Here is a 24,557-nt window from a genome sequence, read left to right on the forward strand (position 1 = left end):
ACAATGATAAAACATAAAGTTCTTATTCCTTATTTTATTAAAAAATTAAACATAAAAAGTTGAACCATCAATGAGACATGATTATTTACCTTTGGTGGTGAACCATCTTCTGGAAAAGGTGGAGATTCCAAAGGACGTTTTTTCCCAACAACTACTGACGGCTGTGGTCGTTCTGTAATATCAATAGTTTTCTCAGATAATTAAATTCAACTAACATATTAACACCACAGCAAAAAGAAATAATCAACTACTATGTATATAAATATCCAGACTAAAATCTACAAAGATTATTTAATCTAATATACAGATCTACAATCTGTGCGATTGATTAAAGAAGTGCCAATTTAGGATTTTCACGGTTTTGAGTTTTGTAAGATAAAAAACATATATTTTCATGTTTGAGAACTTTCAATGTTTTACCCAAAAAAATGAAAACAGAATAATAAGCTTCAATTTCAATTTATTATCATCAAATTACATTTATTTCAAGTAGTTAAAATTTTTATATTGCTAAAGAACCTTTTTATAATTTTAACAATATAATTGCCTTTTCCTGCCAATAATTCATAATGATCAACGGAAATTGGTTCATAAAATCATGATTTTGTGTTTTTTTTGTCTTCAGTCATTTGACTGGATTGATGCAGCTCTCCAAGATTCCCTACCTAATGCTAGTCGTTTCATTTCGGTTACCCCCTAAATCCTACATCCCTAACAATTTGTTTTACAGATTCCAAACGTTGCCTGCCTGCATAAATTTTTCCTTCTAACTGTCCCTCCAATATTAAAGCGACTGACTATTCCAGGATGCCTTAATACGTGGCCAATAAATCTGTCTCTTCTTTTAACTATATTTTTCCAAATGCTTCTTTCTTCATAGATTTTCCACAACACCTGTTCACTTGTCACTTTATCCACCCATCTGATTTTTAACATTCTCCTACAGCACCACATTTCAAAAGCTTCTATTCTTTTCTTCTCAGGTACTCAGATCATCCAAGTTTTACTTCCATATAAAGCTATGCTCCAAACATATACTTTCAAAAATCTTTTCATGATCGTTTAAATTAATCTTTGATGTAAACAAATTATATTTCTTACTGAAGGCTCGTTTTGCCTGTGCTATTTGGCACTTTATATCACTCCTGCTTCATCCATCTTTAGTAATTCTACTTCCCAAATAACAAAATTCTTCTACCTCCATAATCTTTTCTCTTCCTATTTTTACATTTAGTGATCCATCTTCGATATTTTTACTACATTTCATTACTTTCACTTTGTTCTTGTTTATTTTCAGGCAGTAGTTCTTGCGTAGGACTTCATGCATGACGTTCATTGTTCCTTCTAAATCCTTTTTACTCTTTTTAGCTAGAATTACTATATCATCAGCAAATCATAGCAGCTTTATCTTTTCACCTTGTACTGTTACTCCATATCTAAATTTTTCTTTAACATCCTTAAGTGCTAGTTCTATGTAAAGATTAAAAAGTAACGGGGATAGGGAACATCCTTGTCAGACTCCCTTTCTTATGGCTTCTTTCTTAGGTCTATTACTGTTGCTGTTTGGTTCCTGTAAATGTTAGCAATCGTTCTTCTACCTCTGTATTTGAACCCAAATTTTCTTAAAATGCTGAACATTTTACTCCAGTCTACGATATCGAATGCCTTTTCTAGGTCTATAAATGCCAAGTATGTTGGTTTATTTTTCTTTAATCTTCCTTCTACTATTAATCTGAGCCTTAAAATTGCTTCCCTTGTCCCTATACTTTTCCTGAAACCAAATTGGTCTTTTCCTAACCTCCACTCTCCTCTCAATTCTTCTGTACAGAATTCTAGTTAAGATTTTTGATGCATAGCTAGTTAGCCTAATTGTTCTGTATTCTTCACATTTATCTGCTTCTGCTTTCTTAACTATAACGCTCTTTTTGAAGTCTGACTGAACTTACCCTTTTTCATAAATATTACACACCAATTTGTATAATCTATCAATCACTTCCTCACCTGCACTGCACAGTAATTCTACAGGTATTTTGTTTATTCCAGGAGCCTTTCTGTCACTCAAATCATTTAATGCTCTCTTAAATTCAGATCTCAGTATTGTTTCTCCTCTTTCATCCTCTTCAACTTCCTCTTCTTCAAATTCATTTCCTCCATATAACTGTTCACTATATTCCACCCACCCATCGACTTGCCTTTCGTATTATAAATCAGTGAACCATTTAACATATTATTAGATTTTAATTTATGTACCCCAAAATTTTCCTTAACTTTCCTGTATGCTCTATCTGTTTTACCAATGTTCATTTCTCTTTCAACTTCTCAACACTTTTCTTTGATACCACTCTTCTTTGGCTAGTTTGCACTTCCTGTTTATAGTATTTCTTAATTGTCGATAGTTCCTTTTATTTTCTTCATCACTTGCATTCTTATATTTTCTACTTTCAGCTGCAATATATTATCTGAAATCCAAGGTTTTCTACCAGTTTCTTTGTTCCGCCTAAGTTCGCTTCTGCTGATTTAATAATTTCCTTTTTAACATTCTCCCATTTTTCTTCTATATTTTCTACCTTATCTTTTTTACTCAGACCTCTTACGATGTCCTCCTCAAAAATCTTTTTTACCTCCTCTTCCTCAAGCTTCTCTAAATTCCATCAATTCATTTGACACCTTTTCTTCAGGTTTTTAAACCCTAATCTAGATTTCATTATCACTAAATTACGGTCCCTATCAATGTCTGCTCCAGGGTAAGTTTTGCAGTCGACGAGTTGATTTCAAAATCTTTGCTTAACCATGATATAATCTATCTGATACCTTTCAGTATCACCTGGCTTTTTCCACGTGTATATTCTTTTATTATGATTTTTAAACTTTTTGTTATTAGAAGTTTATATTTCTCAAAAATTTTATATTTTGTGATTAAAATGTCATAGAAAAGATTCAGTCAAGAGAACTTATATTGCATGAAAATCAAAAGAAGACACTACCATCTAATACTCCATGATCTATAGTATAAGTTATGGTTTTATTAAATAAATAACTTAACATCATCAGTAAACAATAAGAAGTACGTAAGTAAAATCTCTTCTTAAAAAATTAAGATGAATATTACTGACTCCTTTCTTTTATAAATGAAGGCTTTATACAGATTATAATTTTTATAATTTTAAACAATGCTGTTTGGCTATTAGCACCTTGATGTTATTTTCCAAGGTTTTTATTCAGCTTCAAATTGCTTCAAACATCTGTTCAATTAAAAAAAAATAAAGTACTTCTTTTTATTAAGCTGGCCTTACAAAGTAATAATATGGAATATAACATGAAAGACGAGCTAATTTTTTTGGATAAACAGAAAGTTATTATAGTCCTTTCTTATACTCAAATTTTTATTTAACATTTGATACTTTTTTTTACCATTAGGTAAAAAAATCTAACCGATAGGTATTACTTAAGAGGATGAAATGGATGATAATTTTTGTAGTGTGTAAAAATGCCATGCCTGATTGGGATTCAAGCCCAGGACCTCTGGATGAGAGGCCAAGATGCTACCACTCGCAACATGGAGGCCGGCAATTATTGAAACTTAATACTGTTTATCTTTACCTAACTAAAATATAGAATATATGAATATTTACTAACTTAATTTGCTTTTAGGTCTACAATTTATGGACACAATTTATGGACTGTTGCAGAATGCTGAAAAGGTGATATAATTAGTAGTGAACTAGGGATAATAGGCCAAAAATTTATAATTATATAAAAATGTTAATTAATTACATAATTTAGTTATTAGCTCAGTAAACACTCAATTTTCTATTTACAGGCAATTCTACACTGTACTTTTCTGTTACTAAAGACCTAACACAAGTATTTGTTTCTTTTAGAATCCAATGATGATAAGAAATTTGTTTATGGGGCACAAAAATTTAAATGTGGAATACCAAATGTTGTAAAACTTAAAGAGAGTAAACAATCACCGACACAGTTTAGAAAGTCATTTTCAAATTATATATTAATAACTAATAGATAAACTGTTTAATAATTTATTAAACAACTGGAACTTATCTGCAAAAACAATATTTTTAAGAAAAGCACACAAAGGAAAAATAATATTAGTCCATTAATAAGAAGTGGTTTTTACAATAAGCCTATAAAATGTATCTTTGATACACAAACATTTTCATTATCAGGTGATGTTAAATTCAAATGTTCTAAATTTATTACAAAAAAAAAATGCATGCCTAATTTGATTTTTATTCCCCTGTACGAAGTAAAGGAAGTATTGTGATCGTGAAAAATTTCAGTCTTCAGTTTTCATCTCTTTTTTTCTTTTCTTTTTTAACTGTTTTTTACTTTATTGCATGAAATAAAGAAGTATTATGATCACAAAACATTTCGGTTTTCATATTTCAACGGAAATATCCATTTCACCCATCCCTAAATCCATTCTGACTAGTTTTGCATGACATCTGTACGTATGTATGTATATGCATATGTATCTCGCGTAACTCAAAAATGATTAGCTGTAGGATGTTGAAATTTTGGATTTAGCAATGTTGTAACATACAGTTGTGCATCTCCCTTTTTAATTGCAATCAAAATTAAAATTAAAATATTTGTATCTTAAAGGGAAGGCTCATTGGTTCAATCAGACCATCGCCTTTTGTTTTTTTTTTTAACTTTTTTTAATTTTTTTTTCACTTTTTTTTTAAATTTAAATATATTGATTTAATAATTATTAACCTGCGATTGTAAAAAGGAAATTAAATAAATTATAATACAAAAAAATTTTTTTTTTTAATTATTAGTGAAATAAAATTAGAAGTAAAATAAAATTAAAATAATTGATTTGGTGAAACATCTGATTACTTAATGTTAATTGAAAATTATAATTTATAATTGAATTATTTTTGGATTTTCTTAGCAAATTCTTATAAAAATTGTATATTTATTTTTTAAAAAATCATTTTAATTATTTGACAGAAAAATAAAATACATTTTTTAACTGTATTCAATTTGAAGTGTGTTGAAAATTTTTTTTAATTTTTTTACAGTGTAGAATAATCAGTTTTTATTTTTGGATTATTTGGTAAACAATTTATTTAAAGATTAGTCAAGGGACTTACATCTAATACTCCAAATAAGTTTGTTGAATTAATAATTGTATAAATATTTGATGTTAATAAAAACTAATATTTTAGCAATTGTGTAACTATCCACTTTTATTAAAGAATTGGAGAACCATATCTCACTTTCAAATGAAATAATTTTAAATGAACTGCAACAAAAATGTGTATATGTAATTTAACAGACGTACAAGAAAGTCATGTGGTGTCCACATCAGATTTTTTTATTATATTTTTTGTCTAAAATAGGGTACATGATCAAACACAAATAAAGCCAAAAACAATGATTCTGCAAATGTTCTAATTTACCTTTTTTTTTCTATAAACCAAACAATAATCTGAGTGTACAAGGCATATTCATAATATAAGGACCATTGGTTTTTATTTAAATATTAGCGGGTCTGAACACAGTTTCACTCATGCAGGGACATCTATCGGCTATTTACAAAGCCACCACACAATTGTTTTGATTCAGTAGTCGTTTGCCTGTCGGTGAATCCAGATTGCAATGTCCACAACAAACGTTTCTCCTGCCAGTTGTGAATTGCGCGCTGTGATATGATTTTTGTGTGCAAAAGGATCTTCAGCTGCTGAATTCATCGGGAGTTGTGCCTAGTGTACAGATCTACAGTAACGACTGCAGGCAGGAAAGGTTAGAAAATAGTGTCAAGACTTTAAAAATGGCCACACAAATGTGTATGACGAAGAGTGGAGTGGCAGAGCACTCATTGTCAATCAACAATTGACAATTAGTGCTCTGGCTGATGAATTTCCGCATGCTGGAAGTACCTCTACCTACACAATTGTCAAAAAGCTCAGGTATCACAAATTGTGTGCAAGGTGGGTACCAAAATCCTCACCAACCAACACAAAGAGCAAAGAATGTGCAGTGGACAAGTGTTTTTGGACCGCTATTGACAAGATGGAAATGATTTGTTTTCCCACATTGTTATGGGTGATGAGACATGGATATCCTACACCAATGCAGAATCGAAACAACAGTCAGTGCAATGGCGCCATTCAAGTTCCCCAAAACTGAAAAAGTTTAAGCAATCTCCATACTCACATCGAAAAATGTTGCTACCAAAGGCTAAAAAAGGACATTGTTTCAGTTGATTTCATGGAACGTGGATCAACAATTAATTACAGCTAACATGTACTGCAAAATGCTCACCAAACTTAGACATGCGATCCAGAATTGACGTGGGAAACTGTCGCCCAGCGTAATCCTCCTTCACAAAAACGCGCATCCTCACATCACTGCCTTAACCAAGAAGAAGATTCAAGATTTTCATTGGGAACTTTTTGACCACCCTCCATATAGTCCCAACCTTGCACCTAGCAACTACTTCCTCTTCTTGCAATTGAAAAAGTGGCTTGGTGGAAAACGATTTTAAAACAACGAGGAACTCCAGACTGCCATTGTCAACTGGTTCAATTCCCAGGCGGTGAACTTCTATGCAGAGGGGTTAAAGAAACTGGTGTAGCATTAGGAAAAATGCTTAGAAATGATTGGTGATTATGTGGAAAAGTGAAGTACATATGTAATAAACTAATACTGTAAGTAAAAACCTTTTCTCACAAGTTAATGTTTTTTAATGACCCACGCCACGGCCCTTACTTTATGAATATGCCTTGTAAATATATGAACAATTCTAATTTTTTATTCTGGTTACGATAATGAAATTGATGATGATGATGATGTTGATAGCAATCTAGACTTTGAGGATATCTCAAGTTCAAACAGTCCAATGATAATTTCAATACTCGCATAGACAAACAGCCTAAGGCTACTGGACAATAAAAGTAAAAGTAATAATAGTAAAAGGAAAATAGCAGACAGTAATTACACACATTTTGAATTCTCAATGATATAATCAGCTACATAGTCACATTTTTTTATTTTTAGGTATTAAGATCTAACTCTATTTTCATGATTAAATATTTCACATAATGCATTAAACTGTATTTTATGATAATTCTATTGATGTATATGTCATCCATCCACAAAGAACATAAGATTCAAAAGTAATTTTTTGCAATACCTAAAAAATCCCGAGGATACTAGGACCATGCATGTGACAAATAACTAGGACTCAAAGTTGAACTTACCTGAATTAGCACTTCCTTTCAATGTAAGCTTGATTTGCTGTTTCTGTCCAGAAAGCTGAAAACACAAAAGATCTGATATATAAACACCTTAAAATGCTATTAAGAAAATACTTTACACATATAACTACTTAACAGTGGCCTCACAGAATATTAATTTAATATGGACTGAACTAAAAAAACTGGCTGGACTGAACCTCTTATTAACATCACTAAAACAAGCAACTTGTGTGCCTTAATGCAAATGAAAGTTAACTCATCTAATAAAGGCCATTACCATAACTGACTAAACATAAGCAGGTTTTTTTTAGAATCATTTAAAGTTAAAAATACTAATTACATGTGCAACCATGTGAAAACAATTTTGAATGTAAAAAACATAAATATTGAAACTGTAAATTAAAGCACAATATGTTCAAGAGATACGGATGACAAGAATGATTTTGCTAGCCTCAGAATTTCTGAAGTTATCAAAACCTAGGAAATATCGGCAATTGTTATTGATAATTTCCAATAGATATTACATTATATAGGATTTTGTTTGGCAGATCATTCAAACCTCATTAGTTATAAAACGTGTTAACATTATTTAAATCTTATCAACAGATGGCATACATTTCCATAACTTTTGGAAGTTAACTGGAAACCTTTGCTTTAGTTTACTGTCATAAACTAAACCTCTGCTTTAGTTAACTGGTATACTGACATTAAAATACTGCTTTAAATGTTAAATAAAGAGCGTAATATTTACTAGATCTCTTAGTCCAGTAAATATTACAAGAATTTATAAGAATGTACTGGAATTTATAAGAATGTAACCACAGAAGAATTTTGCAAAACAGTTTACACAGTGCAGAAAATGGCTTTATGTGTGTTGCACATGTTACCTACTTGTGTTATAGAATATTACATTATGAAAGATCAGTTTCAAAAACTTAAGTGATTGGTTATTTAATTTAAAGAGGTTGACTGCATAATTATAATTTAATATGTTTTCTGAAGGCTGCTTATATTCTAGGCAGTACAATATTAGCTTGACTCACATCAAGAGCACATAACTTGAATTGCATATATTAATAAATAGAATTGTAATTATATTTTAATTATTATATTAATTATAATTATTTTATTATACAATAATATAATTGTAATTATATTGTTTGAGTTGTAATTATATATTTATTTCACTTCTAACAGACTCCCTAACCAATTCTCCAGGTTAATTGACCAACCCAATAACCGATCCCATATAATAAAATGCAGCATGATTGTCATTAATATTAAAAACAAAATTCGATTGGTGTATATTGATTTTACCAAATTAAATTATTAATGTTTAAAAAGTAAAAACTTAATAAATATAATATAACTGCTGTATACGGGATGAATCCTAAACCATAAAAATCACAACTGGTGGAAAGAAATGCTACGAGACAACTGCAATAATGGTGTAGACAAAAGGGAAAAATTCCAGGAGCAAAGAAATTGGATAAGTGAATTTTCTAAATGATTCCGCTAGATAAGGATGATATAAACACATGGATTTACAGTGATTGCCTTATAAAATGATATGAAAGATGAAAAAATTACTGAAGTTATAACCAGTAGATATGAGATTAATCAGGAAGAGGATGAGCAAGCATATTAAGGGAGATAAAAATAAAACTGAATTACCAAATGAGAAGGCAAAAAAGGATTACTCAAACATGATGCATAACACTGCATTACAGTATGGAGCACTTAACTTCAAAAAAAAGAGAAACTAAACAACAACAAAAAAACTTATTTTGTTATTAAAGCAAAACAAGCTAAGAATAAATCTTTTTACAATAAAAATGTACAAAAATTTACTAAAATCATTAAGATTAATTCATCAACTCAGAACCAGAAAAACAACTCCCCTTTTCTTATTTTACAGAAAGTATAAAAAAAGAACACACTACACATTTTATAATTTTTTTAATCTAGATCTCTATACTCACAAAAACCTTGTTCTAAGCATAAAACAATACTTTTTCAATTAAGCATTAAAATCAATTATAAAAGATTCTCATTTTTTTCAATGGGAACTCAAATGTGGAGATACTCAAATTCTGAGAAAAAAATGTTTACTACATGTCATATTTTAAGAATTTTTTTTTACTTTTAAAATTACTTAATTAAAAACCTAAAATACAAGCTACAACAAAATAAATTATAGAATATCCATTAAAAAATATTGCTAATTTTTGACAAGAATAAGTTAATATTTACATGAATGAAAAACTTAATTAACAATACTATAATATAATAGTAAAAAAATAGAAAAATAAATAAATGATACTTATAAATAATTTAATCTTAAGGAATAAAAAGCTTGATACAAAAATTTTCAAACAGACTGGAAAACTGAATCTGATATTCTTGAACACCTTCGAATACAAAGTGTGTAAAATTATCATTATTTGGTATTACTTTGGTTAAATACCAAAGTTTATTATAGAATTGAAGGATTTAAGACCTTTAGCCAACAGACTTTACTCAACAAGATCCTACTGTTTCATCTGCAGAACTTTATATTGACGGGTTTTTGAAGCCATTCATACCATAGTGCACAGATCCTAAAACTGTTATATATTTACATTTTCTGTGCACTTCTTAACCATTGCAGGCACTAAATTCGATTCAATTTTTGAATGCCTGGCTCAAAGAAACAGCGATAGGTTTTGAAATGTTCTGTGTTAGCACAGCATGCTAGAACATAGTTACACATTATTACATTTCAATTTACCCTCAATAAGTATCGGAAAATGTCTTGTTCAAGACAAACAGATGAACCTCCATGTTTTTTTTAAAAGCACTTACCCCACAAAATTAAAAGATATTTTTATTATTTATATTAATTCTTCATAGAAATACTTGTTTATATTTAGAATAAATATTTCTTATGACCATGACAATCATGCAACTAAAAAAAAGCATAAAAAATGTATTAGCATTCTTTCTTTTAGCTCTCCTGTAAAATATGCAGACTGGGGGTAACATTCCTCTGGTTTCTCCGAGCCGACAAATAACTCTAATTCAATCAGAGGGAAATTAATTCCTGTATACTTTATAAGTATTACTTTTATGAGATAACAAATATCACAGGATTTAATTATTCAGAATCAAAGAAACATATTGGTACTTAAGTTCCTTTGATACATCATTGATAGAAATGGAGACACAGCCATCAGAGATGTATCAGACAAGTGCACGATATATGGCATTGAAACAAGTGATGGCTTCATGGCTGTGGAGGTAACAGAATACTTGGTGATCTGCAGATACGTCTCTCCAAACTATGCACACGAAAGGTTCAAAGTGTTCCTTGGAGGTCTGGAGTGGATAAATACATGGAGTAGGAAACCAGTCATTCTCACTAGAGACTTTAACACAGAATACATTTAGTTGGGAGGCTTGAGATCTTCAAGAAGAGGTTATCAACTGGCAGAGCTGCTAGGATCAGTCGGGTTAACGGTGTTGAATGGGAGGCCCCAACTTTTCAGGAAGAGGGCAAGGGTCTGTGGTGGACATAACTGCAATCTCTGATCCGAGCTGTTCCACATGTATCAGAGTGGACTCTGTTTAAAGATGAGCTGGGTAGTGACCACAGGACAGAGGTTTTCACTGTTTTGGGTGATTAACTGGTGACAGAATGTCCAAACAAACTATGGTACCTGACTGATGCACAGGTTTGCAGGGCCATGGATTTCATTGCTGATGAGTTGGGACAGAGGCAAGATAGAGGCCCAGATGAGTTAATGAAGGTGGTGGCTGAGGTCTGCCAAAGGGAAATGCCTCCCCATGACAGACTGGCCCGGCGAAGAGTGTACTGGTGGAACAACGGAATCTCTACTTTAAGGACGGTGGCGCAATCAGCTGAGTGAATATTGCAGCACATGAGAAGAAGGGACCCCGATCATGTGAACGAGCTGACATGTGAGTAGCATCACATGACAAGAAGGAGATTGAGTTTGGCCATTAAGCAAGCGAAGAAAGAGGCCTAGAAGAGGCTACTGGGAAAACTCGATATGGATAGGGCCTATCAAATTGTCACTAAAAGATTTGATAGGCGCCTTCCTCCATTGTCCAGGAGCTAGACATTAGGGGTGGTACGGAGGATTTCCCCCTTGCATGAATCTGAATGGATGGTACGGAGGCTTTTCCCCTTGCATGAATCTGAATGGATGGAAATTCCATGTGCACATCAGAGCCGCTTCACCATAGAGGAGATCCAGTGGGCGGCCTCACGCATCAACATCACCAAGTGTTCAGGACCAAACAAAGTCCAGGTGTCTTGGTAAAGAGTATGGTGGAAAGACACCCATGGATGGTCCTGGATGCGATTCACAATGCCTTGGGAGAATGCAGGTTCCCACAGCAATGGAAGGAGGCCAGGCTGGTGCTCTTACCCAAACATGGAGCACAACACCTTGAGGCAGAGTATAGATCCATCTGCTTGTTAAGCATGGTAGGAAAGTTGTGATCCCAGACGGTCGCCTGCGCTGACGATCTGGCACTCCTGGTAGCCGGACAGACAGGAAGAGGTTGAAGCAAATGAGGTGGTCAACATAGTAAGTGACTGGCTGGAGGAGCGAGGACTGAGTCTGGCTTCCCAGAAAACAACTATGGTGGCGATGGTTGGCCGCAGATGAATCAGAGAGTTGGAAATAATGGTCAAGGATACAAGAGTCCACACATCAAGGAATGTTAAGTACCTCAGCATGTGGTTGGACAAACCAGTACTCATCATCTTAAGGAGACGGCTGGCAAAGCAGGAAGGACCCTTGATGTTCTTACAGGATTAATGAGCAACAAGCAGGGACCAGGCCGGGAAGAGACGGCTCATCCAATCAGTGGCCACCTTGGTTCTGCTATATGCGGTGCCAGTATGGGCGAGGGCACTGGAAAGGGCGAGGAATAAGAGGCTGCTCTCCTCACTCCAGAGGAGGGCAGCAATCAAGGTGGCCTCTGCGCATCATACGATTTCAGGCAATGCAGTAGAGGTCATTGCCAGGGTCTCCTCTATTAGTCTGAGGGTAACACAGCTAGCAAAAAGGTACGAAGGGATGACCAAGGCTGAGACATGGGGAATTCTACTGAAGAAGTGGCAGACCAGGTGGAATACCACCACTAAGGGCCCCTGGATGAAGAAACTAATCCCCAGGATTGGATTTGGAGAGGGCATGGGGAGTTGGGTTACTATCTCATCCATTTCCTCTCTGGCCATGGGAACTTCATGGGTTACCTACATCGGTTCGGAAGAAGAGCCTCCACAGCGTGTGCATATTGTAAGCATGTAGACACATCAGAAAACACGTTTTTTAACTGTGCTCAGTGGGATCACGTCAGGGTACATAGGACTGGCATGGCTCATTCCAAGTAACATCGTAGGGTACATGCTTCTAGATAGGAGGGAATGTAATGCCGTGGAGAAAATGATCAGCAGAATTCTGGGCATGAAGGAACAGGAGAACAGACTCGGGGAGGCGGCCTGGGCATGAAGGAACAGGAGAACAGACTCGGGGAGGCGGCTCTACAACACTAGAAACCGGACTTGATGAGGAATGCTTGCTGTAAGGAAGTAACAGCCATGTGATGCTTGACGATGCCACGATCAAGGGGATTTTTATTTATTTATTCATTTAGTTTTTATTTTATTGTTTTGTTTTATAGGAGAAGTAGGAGGAGGTACACTCATGTATGTGTATTTAAAAATGTATGTACACTCATGTATGTGTATATGTGTATGTGTAATTTAAAAAAAAGGGTCGAAGCGTGGCAAAGTGCAGGCCCAGGGAAGTAGTCTTTTTGCCTAGGGTGTTCGGGTCTGCCCACATTCAAGAGTGAGGGGGTCGGAACTCTGCAATGATGGCATGAAGAACCCTCAAGATATGAATGGGTCGCAAAGTGAAGGATGTGCGAAACACACATCTGGAACTGTTAGAGTAGGGACGGGATGGGTAGATCCTTGGCAGAAGGGCATATCGGCTATCCGGAAGAGGAAGGTCAGTGTGTCCTAGTGAAGTTGGAGAGACCCCAATGGGAAAGCTCCAGATGGAAGCTAGCTAGGGTGGGCAGAGACTGCTGCCACGACACTTCAAGATGACTGAGTTTTGCTTAACAGGAGGACCAGTTGCCTTGGGGATGAAGATAATGATAAAGCTTTATCTTTCTTTATCTCTTATCAATTTCAATCTTGCTAATAGAAAGATCAACTCCAAAAAAAATAATTAAAAAAATAGTTTTTAACATTTAAAAGTAAAAATATATATTTTTTAAAAATTATTTATGTTAGTTAACAGACCAGTGCTTGAAGAATTACACTGATTTGCATTGCAAACATGAACATATTTCCAAAAATTGCATTTTTGGAAATACATTCCTCTGGTTCTGACCTGATGAATGTGCTAATACTATTATACTAATCAACAGTTTTTGTCGCATGAAAGTTTTATTGTATTCTTAATATAACTTTTTATTATAAAATCAAAAATTCAATCAGAATTTTTTTCGTCACCCACAGTTTTTGAGATAACATTTTAGAAGTGTTGCTTTACAAAATTCTAGGTATTTTTTTAGGGATAATGTACATACATAAAAGAATACGTTAATTGATTTCTAACATCAGTGGGTACAAACAGCATTATGTTGGCAATAGCTGTAAACACATAATGATTCATTTACACAGTAGGTTTTGACATCTCAGCACAGAGCAGTCTTCCAAGCCGGTACTAATACACCAGTACTGTTTAAACAATCTCTGTGTATGCTCATACTGTGGTTTTATTCTGTTTTGTGATTTAGTTAAATAATTTAAAAAAATAAAAATGAGAATGTAAGTGTTTTTTTTTCTGTCAAGGACGTTTGCTAGTTTTTTTTTTAGTTTTTTCTGGGCAAAAAACGCTTTGGCTTTATGATCGCCCGAACATGATGTATGTGTTTTAAACAGTAAATTTAAAAAATTCACAATTAAAAATTTAAAAAAAAATGGCCAGAAAATAAGACATGAAATATAAAATCAAAAACAATAGAATAAAAAAATTAATACAACATAATGAAAACTTAAAGTAGAAATTAAAAACAAAATCAAAACAAACTAAAATATTAAAAATAAGGACAAAACAAGAAACTTAAACTAAATGTTAAAACACAAGAACAAAAACGAAAACTAAAAAAAAATTGAGAAACTGTATTAAAAAGTATGTAAAATATTAGCTTGGAGAAATAAAATCATTTGGTTCAAAACTTTATTATTGCCCAGGATTTGATGAAAATTCCTAGTCAATTTAAATTTATGACGTGCAAGGCCGCATAACGTATGCATTCCACAAGAATGTGGCACACAGTCAAGTGGCAGTTGCATTGCATGCATTCTGGTGCATTTACTGCTGACATCAGATACCTGTGAGTACCTGTTGTATGTCCTATCCATAATCAGCAGAGGATCACTTCCTCACAACGAATCTTCCTGCCTGAGGAGTCCCATGGCACCACAGAACCTTTAATGTGCTGGAGTTTATTATCAACTGTAGCCATCCAGTCATCTTGCCACTTTGCACGAAGAGTTAGTTTCACACAGTTAATTAAATCTGATGCAGTAACACGGGAAGTGAAGAATGGCAAACTACGTGTCTTTAGCAGCAGAATCTGCACATTCATTACCTGAAATTCCCACATGGCTAGGGATCCAGCAGAAACTCACTTGTGTGTTGCAATGGTTCAACTCGGCAGTTGGATTGTAGATTTCGGTGAAAATAGGATACCTGATATAAAAATTTTCTAAGGCTCGGAGAGCACTACACAAGTTGCTACAAATAAGGATACGATGGTACTTAGGATTATGGTGATATTCAGACCCTTATTTATAGCGTACAGTTCAGAAGTAAACACACTCGTAATACCAAGTAAACCAAACATACAGGTTTGGTCATTAACAATAAATGTGCACCCAATGGTATTGTTCTGTTTCGACCAATCTGTGTATACCATTGCATCCAAGTTTGTCTTGAGAGAATATGGCAAAAAAAATGCTGAAAGAAAATAGGTGGTGTCGATTCTTTACTGTAGTTAGTGAGATCAAACAAAAAATTTATAAGACTGATTGTTCACAGATAAATAGGAAAAATAGAAGGTGTGGTAACATTCATAAGGTGCAATAAACATCAGGTACAAATACCTTACAGGTGCAGTAGAACATTGAACATGGGCGGTCTCATGTCTGCAAAAGTAAGTATTTCCAAGAACTGCAGCAAAAGCCGGGTGATTTGGCTGTCCCTTAAGGCAGGTAAAATAAGATGCTAATACCTGGTCCCATCTATCCCAAACTGACGGTGCACTGCAGTGCACAAGGATGCTTACAACAGTGTTTGATCTAAAGGCACCTGTAGCAAGCTGAAGGAAAGCATGATGTACAGCATCTAGCATCTTAAGCACAGTATTATGCAATGAAGAATTGGCCACACAACCATAATCCTACTTTTGAAACAGAATCCTCTTCCCATGAACTTGATAACTCAAGATGAACTAAACATCTTGTTCAGAATTTGAATTTGTAGAAGAAACAAGCACAGCTTTTGGGATCTAGGCTGAAAGGCTGGAATCTTCTCTATACTGACTTTATTAAAGGATGTTTATTCCATAATCACGAACAGTTAAACGATTTATATTCTAAAGAAAATAGTTTAGTATACTGTAATAATATTTGTACTCTCATGGATGCACTTCATCATGAACATAACTCTACATAATGGAGACTGTTCATCGATTCATTGAAAACTAGTTTAAAGGCTGTTCTTTTTCACAATAAGCAACTAATTTCCTTCTGTGCCATTTTGCTTTGTAAATGACATGAAAGAAATATATGATAATATGAATATCCTATTAGAAACAATTCAGTAGAAGTACCATTGAAATATATGTTGCAATTTAAAAGTTATACTGTTATTACTGGGTTTGCAGCTTGGCTACACTAATTTTTGTAGCTTTTTATGCAAGAGAGACAACAGGGTCAAGACATTATATCAGGAAGGAATGGCTAAAGCGCAATGACTTTATGGAGAGAAAAATGTTGTACATCCCTCCTCCCACTATTTAATTCTAAAATGATTCTTCTACCTTTACTCCATATAAAATAAGGGCTTTTCAAAAACTTTGTTAAGGTGTTAGATAAAAATGGTGCTGTCATTTCATTATTTGAGAGAAAGATTTTCTCACAAAACTGACAATAAAAACATGGAAGTAATTTTTGTGGGTTTCCCAAATAAGAACTTTGATTAGAGATGGATAATTCAAAGAACTGTTAAGCGAAGTTAATAAGTCAGCAAGGAGAGGTCATTTAAAAGTGTTGAGCAAAACTTTTTATAAAATCATAAATCCCTAAGTACCATGACTTTGTGGATTAATTATTTAGTCACACAAACATACAGGGTGTAACATGTTCCTAGAAAATCATTTCTTGGTTTCATACCTGGATTTCTTTCTGAACAATTTCAGTGATAAGCATAGTCGGCACTTCAACCAGCAATCTCAGTCATGGAAAATAGGTACCAGCGACAGCAAAGTGTAAGAATGCTTGCAGATTATTATTGGACACTAAAGAGGGATGCTCCAGCAAATAACAAAGGAAAATAACTAAAGCATCTTAGGTAAATTTAATAGTATATTGCATGCATGTAAATACTTGCACTTCCTTCAGAGTTTAACAATGAATCATTAAAAAAAAAACCAGTGGGTGTTGGAGAAAATTTATTTATATATTTAAATTCAGCAAGAAAAGGTCTATTAAGATCAAATATTTTGTTCCCAAAACAGTTTTGTCAAAAAAAGATTTCCTCTGTGTTGTTTTAGTACAAAGTTAAATTATGACCAATTAAAAAATCTATTTAAATTATAACTGGTGGAGGGGAGTCTACAGTATTTACAGATTTTATGTTGGTAAGTAGCAACTTAATAAATCTCAGAGAACCATCTGAGATAAAATAATAAGTGAAACACATTAACATGTACATACATGTTTGTTTTGAAATTGAAAAAAAGGTCTGTCAATAATTCATTCATCAAGAAAAGTTCTCAGATAAATGTTACCATTAAAAAAATCACAATATTGATTAATGGTAAGATAAATTCAGAGATTCAAACTAGAAAGTGACTAGTTTATAATGATTGCAGAACATTATACTCTCAATACAACAACTTATATAAAAATACTTGAATATAAAATTATAAATACCTTCAAAGCATCCATTGCCTTAACCTTCATTGCAGCCTGAGCTAAAGCTAATCTCTCATCAATAACAATCCTTTTTGATCGAACTATAGACAGCCAAACAGATTATATATTTTAAACAACAGAAAATTAATTTTTAATCATACACAAAAATAAATACAACTGCTTAATTCATTACAATATTATAAATCATTTCAATCTACAGGCTCAAAACTAAATCAAACCACTTTTCTTCATACTTCTTCTTCGCTTCCTTTCTCATTCTGACTCACCAAATGCAGTTGTTAATATTCCACTTCATCTAACCATATGTCTAAAAAAGTTTCCTTTTCTTTTGTTACCTCCCCCATAAGTGTTCTTTCTTCTTTAAACTGTTCACTACTTCATTTCTCACTTTATCCATCCATCTTACTTTTTCCATCTTTCTCTGAACCCACAGTTGATTTATAAATCAACTTCTGTATAATTTACTTATAAACATCCTACAATCTTAATCCTAAAAAATGTTAATTAAAAGTCTATTACATTTATTTTAATTTATTAAGAAATAATTGGAATTAACTTCTTTTTATAAATCTACTCTATTCAAATAAGAGAATTCACATATTTTAGGATAGTATTTGCAGAATACAAGATAGAAAAATACATTGGAATAAGAATTGTTCAAAAAGCATTTGGTTTTTTTTTTACTAGTCAGAAGGTGAGCACAGGGATAAGATAGTGTCAGCTAACTGCAAAGAAGTGCTATGTAAAATTTTTATTTTAAAAACAGTAGAAGTGAAATTGCTACCATAGATATTAAAAACAAATCCTAATTAAGTTTAATCCCCAACATCTTCTGAGCTTCAGTTGGATGAGGCAAACTGAATCTTCTCTTCGTTTAACTATAGTATGAAAATAAAAACAAAAATCTCACCCGGTGGTGAAGGCGAAGGCCCACGGCTTGAAGACGAAGAAGATACTGAAGATTCACTAGAGTCACTTGAAGAACCACTACTATCAGAACCAGAAGATGAATGAGAACTCTTTGAACGTGAACGCGCTGAACGCATTGCAGAGGCTACAGCAGCCTTTGAATGAGCTAACAGTCTCGCAGGCAATGTTCCTCTTCTAAAACAAATAAAAAAGGAACACTTTCATTCAAATGAAATATTACTCAACCCAAACTTAATAATTAAACGTAAAATTCACATCAACTATAACCAGTTTGGTTGTTTTTTATGCTACATATGAGAACAGTTTAGTACATAGATTAATAAATAAATCATAAATTCTACTCCAATACCAAATGTAATAATGAAAAATCTTATCAATTTTTATAAACAAAGAATACAGTAGATTTTTTTTAATTCCTGACTTATAACAGAAATATATATTAAGACTTAGTAACATCAGGAAAAGACGACAAATCGTTCTAATTAGAGGAAATCCTTCTGCAAACTAAGAGCTGAGCCACTCTCTTTAACTATGAAAATATCTAAAGAAACGTGTAAGAAAGAAAGCTGATATTAAAGCAAGACTTCCTTAACTTCACAAGATCAAATATAACACCAATAGACATAAAAGATAAGATTTTTTAATGTTTCCCTAAGCGTGACACCATTTCTTGAATTGCTTTTTTGCATACATTAGAGATCTGTAAATACAATTTTTCCATCACCCTTAGTTTTAAATAAATTACACTTCAAACAAAAATTACGGGAAAATATAGTTAAAATCTATAAAATTTATAATTTTGCATGCCATACCTGTGTTAGAATGATTTCACTGATGCTTTTTTTTTTATAAATAGCCTCAAGCACATCCCGAATTAATGTCCAACAGTAATCAGCTAGCACATTAATATTATAAATGATAATATTGAGCCCTTTACAGCGGCTTTCCATTACTGAAATGTTGGTGGAAACATTTACTGTGTTCATCCCATTGTCAATGGCTGTCCCATCACTAAGAAAACACATGTACTTAGTATAGCCCAAATGTATGCCTAACAAAGTACCTATAACTTTCAGATCACCACATATGTTCCAGCTACGTTTTTCATAATTTATTTTTTCAAGAACGTCTTTCATCAATCACATCATATGTCTCTTTCAAATTAATACTAAAGTGATTGGTATCGAAGGATATTTGTTACCACTGTATAATAGAACCACTTTTAAACTATACTTGAACAAATCTATGAAAAGGCGCCAGTCCTAATGTTTATGAACTTGACCTAAGTGCAACATAAGCTCATCAATATTTGTGCAATAAACCAATTATTTTCAAAAAAAAAACACTGAGAAAGTTCCTTCTGTCGGCTTTGAAAGCCCGAAAGTTTTGTATTTTTTTTTAAGTAAATTCCAACTTGCAGTCTTAATTACAGTTCATCTTGATGTTTTGATAAATTTAAATCTCTAACCAAAGTAAGTTAATTCATCTTGTGATATAAGATGTGGCTTATTGGAAGATAATTCAAAATCAAAATCATGGTTGTCTTCTTCAGTACTGCCTGATTCTTTATCGCTGCTTTCGAAACACATTCACAGGTGGGTCAGGAACTGGAATAATTTCACTGTGCGGTACAGGCCTGATTGCAGATTGCAATGAAGCATATTTTACAGTATGTTTGGATTTTTTAGAAATTCGACACACTTCTTAAACAAAAGAAACAATCGGTGACATGATCAGTTGGATCACGCCAAATCATAGGTACACTGAACAAACAAACCATAGGTACACTGAAAGTACAAATGATATTTTTTTTAATTAAAGGTATAATGTTTTTTCTATATGATTTTACGGTAAACTCACCACACACGCATAAGAAAAGACATCAATATCATTTACACAATTTCGAAGCATTATGTCACTGCACTGTTAACAAACTTAACACAGCAATAAGACTAAATAAAATTAATGCATTCCTAAATCCAGTGCTTAATAAAAACAACACAGCTGAGTTTTCAACTACATGTTTTGACCTGAACAGACATGATTACTTTTGTTCATGAAGGCTCACTTTTCAGTATTAGATATGATGTCATAATATGTGACTATGGTATGATTTAATCCTTTATCCAGCATTGTTTATTTATAGTTTACAAATTATGTTAACAAAGTTAAACAATAAAAAAATGAGCTAACAAAATACAATATAGAAGCTTGCTAACTATATGTTGAAAAATGAAAAAAATCTTTTAATTATAGTTAAATTTTTTTCAAAAATAGTGAGCAATAGAAAGATTCTGAGTTCATATTCATTTTCAGCTTCAAAAAATTGATTAGTCATGTATTGCATGTTACGAAAAAAACAAAAATTGTTTATCAGTGTAATTCCAACCATATTTGATTAAACACCAAAATTAGCTGTTATACCAGATAAGAGTTGTTTTCTTTTAATGACAATTTTTGTTAAAATAAATTTTTTGGCATAGAATAAATGACTATTTCAAACATTAAATATATTTCATTACATGAACAGACTGGCTGAATCGCTAAATGTGCTGATCTGAGCATGCAAACTGGTTACTACTAAATGCCTACACACCCCTCCAGATCCAAAACATTCAGTACATTATGTACAATCTTAAAAGTAGACTATAACAATATAAGGAACTGCATGTTTATGTTACTAGCACATGACATAAGAACTTAATAAATTTTATCTTTACTGATCTGTGATCTTTACACTGTTAGCATTTATTTGCTTTATAACTTGAAACAAGTAAAATACAGCATACTTGTATAGCATTACAAATTCAGGTTCCTACTTTTCCAACTATCATGCATTACCTACTTTTTTATTTATCTAATAACTGTCAGTTTTGTAATATTTTTACTAATTATTGTAAACATGCAAGAAAGAATGTACATACTGGGTGGCGCACAAAATAATCCAACAATTTTTGGCAATAATTGTTTAGGTTAATGTGTTTTGTAATCATTAATTTGTTTTATGTTGGCAGAAGTGACAGCAGTTCATGAATATTAGTTTCTTCTCTTTTCAAGTGTGTTGTTTGTTTATTGTTCCAAGATGGCTGACAAAGGAAGACTGACTATTGAACAGCATGCAGAAAAAGAAAAAGCTGTTTTTTCAATGAAAAGAAAAGTGAGGTGCTTACACAGACGGTTTCATGCAAATTTTCAAACTCTGTGGCCACCCTCACTTAAAACAATATATAGATTTTACGAAAAATTTAAGTGATCGTTCAGTATTTGAAAGTAAGTGCGAACGGCCTGCCAATGTTCTTTCTCTACAGAATGTCAAAGCTGTAAGAGCAGCGTTGCTGAAGAGCCCCCCAGGCAAATCAATAAGAAAAGTAACAGCACAACTTAGGATTTCTAGGCGATCTGTGCAACAAATTTAAAAAACCGATTTGCATTTGTTTCAGTACAAAATAACAGTGTTGCCTAAATTAATGGTTGACAACAAATATCAAAGAATGACATTCACTAAAAGGGTTGTAAACAAAAGCGTATTGTTGAACAATATTAAATAATATACTATATATACTATAATATATATAAATTTATATATATATTTATATTTATATATAAATAAATATTTAATATAATTTAATATAATTTATATATAATTTATATATAAATTTATATTTATATATAAATTTGTATATATATAAATTTATATTTATATATAAATTTGTATATATATAAATTTATATATATATAAATAATATACTATAACAATATTAAATAAAATACTATGAATTGTAACAGCTGTAAATAATTCAACTCGGCTATTAATTTTTTATGTACATTCTTTTCTGTCTGATCCAAACAAATGTTTATTACAAATATTATTCTTATTCAATCTTGTGCACATACAGCACAAATATGATTGAACTATTTTGTTCCTCACAGAAACAATTCTTGTTTAGAAATCATTTAACTACTTCATTCAAAAACTACATGGCTGTTCAACAAATTCAGTGTGTGGTTTTGATACAGCTTACAATATTGGGTTTTAGATGAGGCACATTTTCACCTAGTCAGAGTTATTAATAAACAATATATGGGTTTTTGGGCTTCTGAAAATCCACGTGCTTCATGAAAAGGTGCTTCACACTCCAAGAATTACGATGTGGGCTGCTATCTCAAGTCTTGGGCAATAGGGCAATTCTTTTTTGAAGAGACAGTGAACAGTGAACATTGTATAAACGTGCTGCATAATAATTTTGTTCCTCAACTTCTTGCAAAAGGGTTTTGATTAGAAAATCAGTAATTCATGCAGGATGAATCCGGACCACACAGCTAATTTTGTTTTAGACTTTCTGCATTTCACTTACACAAATGTATGTCATTCAAACCAATTTCCTAATTGTTTTGCATTTGGACTGGCTCCAGAACAGTCCTGATTTGAATCTGTGTGATTATTTTCTTTGAGAATTTCTAAAGGAAAAGATTTTCTCAAAGAAAAATATCTTTGTACAGTGATGGAACTGCATGTGCTGAGCATTGAGGCGTGTGACAAGATAACTGAGGATATGTGTCGTCGAGTTATTAACATAGGAATTTGTGTAGAAGTTGCTAGTCCTGATGGTGGTCATAATGAACGTGTGATAAGTGAACATAATCTCCAGCTAAATAGTAAATATGTTGTATTTTACCGTTCTGCAATTCAAACAAATATTTTTAACAAAGCCAAATGTTGGAACATCATTTCGTGCACCACCCTGTATGATGCACCATAATTATATTCTTTTTTATCTAGAATTATGAACTTCACCTATTCTGACAAAAGTCTGTAGACCTCTACAGACTATAAGGCTGAGATTTTAATCCTGAAAAACTTGATTTTAGCTGAAATTTTTAATTTTGGCAACTCTATAATGAGGCCTATTTAGAATATTGAGAGCAAATTTTCAAGTCCTTTATCTCATTAACTCTTTGCTCTATTATTATGGTTTATACAAACAAAAAATTCATAAGAATTTATAAATAACTTATAGGAACTTTTTCAATATCTTTGACATAAATATCTATGGTCAAACTTTAAAAATGAAGCTAATCAAGAAAAAATACTATGAATAAAACTACCAATGCATTGTTGAATCTGTTATAGGAAAAAAAATTAAATGCTATTTTGAATGGCTGTCATACTGTAAAGAGTACCAAAAATAGTTACGATGACACAGCTTAATCTTAATTAAGCTTTCCTGACAGCTCCTGGGCTTTCCTGACATATTTCATTATGTCAGGAAAGCCCAGGTGAAACTGCTTCCTTGTTTTTTAAGTGTTGCCAACATCTAAACCACTATATGTAAACTGCTACCAGACCTTGGCACAAACTACATCAAATTGATTCGAGATCCACATGTATAATAAATATAAATTAACTGAAATAAATTAAAAATTGCAAAATATATAGTAGTAGAATTGTAACAGCTGTAAATAATTCAACTCAGCTATTAAGTTTTTATGTACATTCTTTTCTGTCTGATCCAAACAAATGTTTATTACAAATATTATTCTATTCATATTCTTATTCAATCTTGTGCACATACAGCACAAATATGATTGAACTATTTTGTTCCTCACAGAAACAATTCTTGTTTAGAAATTATTTAACTACTTCATTCAAAACTACATGGCTGTTCAACAAATTCAGTGTGTGGTTTTGATACAGCTTACAAGCACGTTTTACACTATTACTCAACAGTTTTCTTTCATGTTAATAATTCCAATGAAAAACGTTTTAATTTTGTGTTTTTATATAAGACAATATATACTTATTAAGTAAACATATACTTATTTATAATAAAGTATACCATACTATACTTATTTAAAGTTTACCAGCATATAAATATCAATCAATTGTAAGTTTTGCTTATCACATGTTTCAGTCCTCTAAGGTATAATTAATTTCTAAAAAATCATTCAAGATTGCAAATTTTACAAAATAGCTTTATGTATAAAAACAGTTACCATGTCTAAATTAGGTCATCATGTCATAGAAAGTAAAATCAAACAATGGGTCCAGTGTGTTAGAATCATCATTTATAATTTTCTTACAGGTTATAATTAGAAAGAAGGAGAAATTCATGAAAAAACCCCTCAGCAAAAATAGAATT

General features: G+C 32.4%; 1 protein-coding gene across 4 annotated transcripts in view; it reads right to left on the reverse strand.

The window, feature by feature from the left end:
* Positions 1–24,557, reverse strand: part of LOC142327109 (uncharacterized) — a 79,701-nt gene that overhangs the window by 3,233 nt on the left and 51,911 nt on the right. For all 4 annotated transcript variants that reach the window (XM_075369972.1, XM_075369971.1, XM_075369969.1 and 1 more), the window contains exons 12-15: positions 18,398–18,591; positions 17,485–17,567; positions 7,236–7,290; positions 90–172 (exon numbers count right to left, since the gene is read on the reverse strand). In XM_075369972.1, coding sequence (XP_075226087.1) covers positions 90–172; positions 7,236–7,290; positions 17,485–17,567; positions 18,398–18,591 — 415 coding nt within the window. The remainder of the gene's footprint in view (positions 1–89; positions 173–7,235; positions 7,291–17,484; positions 17,568–18,397; positions 18,592–24,557) is intronic.

Source organism: Lycorma delicatula, chromosome 6 (assembly GCF_047948215.1).
Source record: "Lycorma delicatula isolate Av1 chromosome 6, ASM4794821v1, whole genome shotgun sequence".
In the NCBI taxonomy this organism is placed as follows: Eukaryota; Metazoa; Arthropoda; class Insecta; order Hemiptera; family Fulgoridae; genus Lycorma; species Lycorma delicatula.